Below are 2,724 nucleotides of genomic sequence, written 5' to 3'. Positions count from 1 at the left end.
TTATAAATAATAAAATAATTACCTTGGGACCAAAGACGAGAAATATTGTAACCGAAGTTGACAACTGAGTGCGAAGAAAGCCAAGGGCATACTTCATATCTGGACCCGCATGAGGGAAGATGAAGAGACTATAAAAATGTTAATACATCTCCAATGGCTATTTTTAGAAATTTATTACAATAAAAAATCATAGACTCACTGGATAGCAATCATTGTGGTATTCACAACGGCGATGTTGTAAATAGCGTAACTGATGAGTCGAGCCTCGTTGAAGAGGCTCTCAGCATTCCGGACGTTGTAGCAAACCCGAATGCCCCAGGCAAGAAAGAGAATTTCGCCTGGAACATTTTCCTCGTTTAAATCCCACTAATCTACAGAAAAATACGTTGAAATCATTTGTCATCTGAGTTACAAATTACCAATTGCTAAACTATGATCCCACCAGTTGTATTCACATTGATAAAACTCTAAACCCTGACCGTCTGCGATGACTTTGGCATCGGGAGGCGCACTGAGGGTCCAAGTGCCTAGATAAATCAGCATCACCAGGAGAACCGGTACCATCCACTGCAGGAGCTGTTTGTCAGTGAGTTTGACTTTGTGTGCACTCTTAACGCGATACGTCAGTGATACTCTGCGAACAGGGTGAACGCTCTAAATTTTATTCAATAATATTAATAATAATAATTACCCCTCAAAATATTATAATGTAATTACATTACTCCGCGAAATTAGTAACCCGAAAAATGTTACAAGTCGAGATATTACGACATCATTATAGTATTTTTTTAAATATTACAAATGAAAGGATTATGATATAAATTGTTTTCAGTGTAGAATTAATATACTGGCAAAATCTCGTTGCCTTCAATTATTTTTTAAACAATATCCCTAAGTGCAGTAGATTGTTCTGATTCGCTTGAGCGAGCTGGGGATTACTTTTGTGGACGTCAAGAAATCGATATATTTTGCGTACCATACTAAGTACGAATTCCTGAAAAAAATAAATCGCGGAAAAAACAGACGCGTATTAATTTTCCTATGGTCTATTATTTTGAGTGGGTTGAAAACACATTTTGGATGTGTGGACTATTTTTTTGTGGTCTATTTCTTCTGTGTACCATTAAGTACTGCCTGAGAATTTCTATGGATTGAATTCATCAGTGAACCGGTGGAGGGTGTCAGCCTTTCGAAAAATATCTCTTAATCTAAGAGAGATAGCGAAAATTTCCTCATGACCTCTTTTGTATAATAGAATGAAAACTGCAAAAAAGTTCTTACAAACATTTCGCTATCTGGCACAGAATCCGAGATATTCCTCGAAAACCTTCTAATGATATTATATATACTTTTACTATTCACTTATAGAAATATCCCCAAAGCTAGAAATAAAATGGAGAAAAGTTTGAATTACCTCCAGGTCTTCATTAAAAGTGCTGTATAGGAGACGCAGAACCCCAAGTGCCTCGTCCACTTTGTAGCAATGCAGGAATATAAATCTAGCACTGGAAAAATGGCAGCCATCTGAAATTGGAAAAATTTAATTGTATTCCCCGATGTTTGTTGCGATTTCCAAAGAAAAATTGAAGAATAAATACCTCGAGGTACATTATGGCACAACCAAGGAGTGTGATGGAGAGAAAAATTGGTGAGGCAACTTTGAAAACTTTGAGCTTACGATGCTGATAGACGTAGACGATAAGGAGAACTGCGCAGCAAGCACAGAATACCGAGAAAGACAACAATGTGATCCTACAATTACAAATTTAAGAACAAATAATCAATTATTGCAATAAAATATTCAAATCCTATCATGTAATTTTCAACTCGAGAAATCCTTTCATTCCGATTATCCGAATTATAAACAGAACAATTAAACTCAATCGGTAGATTATAATTTCACGAAGTAATTACGATAAAATGGATAACTAATAGTTAATTAGTTAATTATTTAATTTAAAAAAATAATTATTTATGAATTTACCTAAAAGGCCAACTGTAACTAGCGAGACAGGGTTCAGGTCCTCGACATGTTAGACAGCCTGGGGCACATTTGAGGCACCGAAACTTCTCGTCATACGAACTGCTCTTGTTCATCTGCATGTCCTTCCAAACAGCTGCAGGGAAAGCTCTCAATTTTATCGAATGACTACAAACACTGTCACAACCGTTTACAAGCTCAATAACATACCCTCAACGAGTTCTCCATCAAAGACAGCAGCTTCTCCATTTCTAATGGAAGTGATGGGACTATAAAAGCCCTCACGGCATTTACAGATATACGCACCTTTGACCCAACCAGGACCAACTGTTGCACCACCTCTACCTCTATTTTTACGTGTATGTGCTTCATTGTACACACACTGAATCAAATTATCCAATATTAATTATTAAAATTAGTGCATTTCCATACGAGTGCGCAAAAGTGATTTTGACACGAAAGGGTAATCGGTGGAAATATCTCGTATATTCAATCCACAATATTCGGTTTAGAATTTTTCAAATAGATAAAATCAAAAATAGATAAAACCAAAAATAGATAAAACCAAAAATAGATAAAACCAAAATTTCCGTGAACAGAAAATTGAAACAGAAATTGAAAGATAAGAACTTTTGAGAACAAATAAATTGCGTTGTATGCAGCTATCAATCAGTAATAATTAATTCGTCATATGATCCGTGAATATTTAAGACGCGAAAATTATGTAATTGAATTTCGCGGAA

At 35.6% G+C, this 2,724-nt stretch overlaps 1 protein-coding gene across 1 annotated transcript in view; it reads right to left on the bottom strand.

Annotated features, from left to right (window-relative positions):
- Positions 1 to 13: 13 nt before the first annotated feature.
- LOC105272954 (probable G-protein coupled receptor CG31760) overlaps positions 14 to 2,724 on the bottom strand; it is a gene marked incomplete at both ends in the record, with an annotated part of 6,261 nt that continues 3,550 nt past the window's right edge. Inside the window, 7 exons of the mRNA XM_011315184.1 lie at positions 14 to 128; positions 200 to 338; positions 420 to 634; positions 1,415 to 1,524; positions 1,599 to 1,752; positions 1,985 to 2,117; positions 2,192 to 2,383. Of these exons, the coding sequence (XP_011313486.1) occupies positions 14 to 128; positions 200 to 338; positions 420 to 634; positions 1,415 to 1,524; positions 1,599 to 1,752; positions 1,985 to 2,117; positions 2,192 to 2,383 (1,058 nt within the window). The remainder of the gene's footprint in view (positions 129 to 199; positions 339 to 419; positions 635 to 1,414; positions 1,525 to 1,598; positions 1,753 to 1,984; positions 2,118 to 2,191; positions 2,384 to 2,724) is intronic.

The sequence above is a fragment of the Fopius arisanus genome, unplaced genomic scaffold (genome assembly GCF_000806365.1).
Source record: "Fopius arisanus strain USDA-PBARC FA_bdor unplaced genomic scaffold, ASM80636v1 scaffold00469, whole genome shotgun sequence".
In the NCBI taxonomy this organism is placed as follows: domain Eukaryota; kingdom Metazoa; phylum Arthropoda; class Insecta; order Hymenoptera; family Braconidae; genus Fopius; species Fopius arisanus.
The sequence above is the reverse complement of the archived record's forward strand: the minus strand, read 5'-3'. Positions and strand labels throughout refer to the sequence as shown.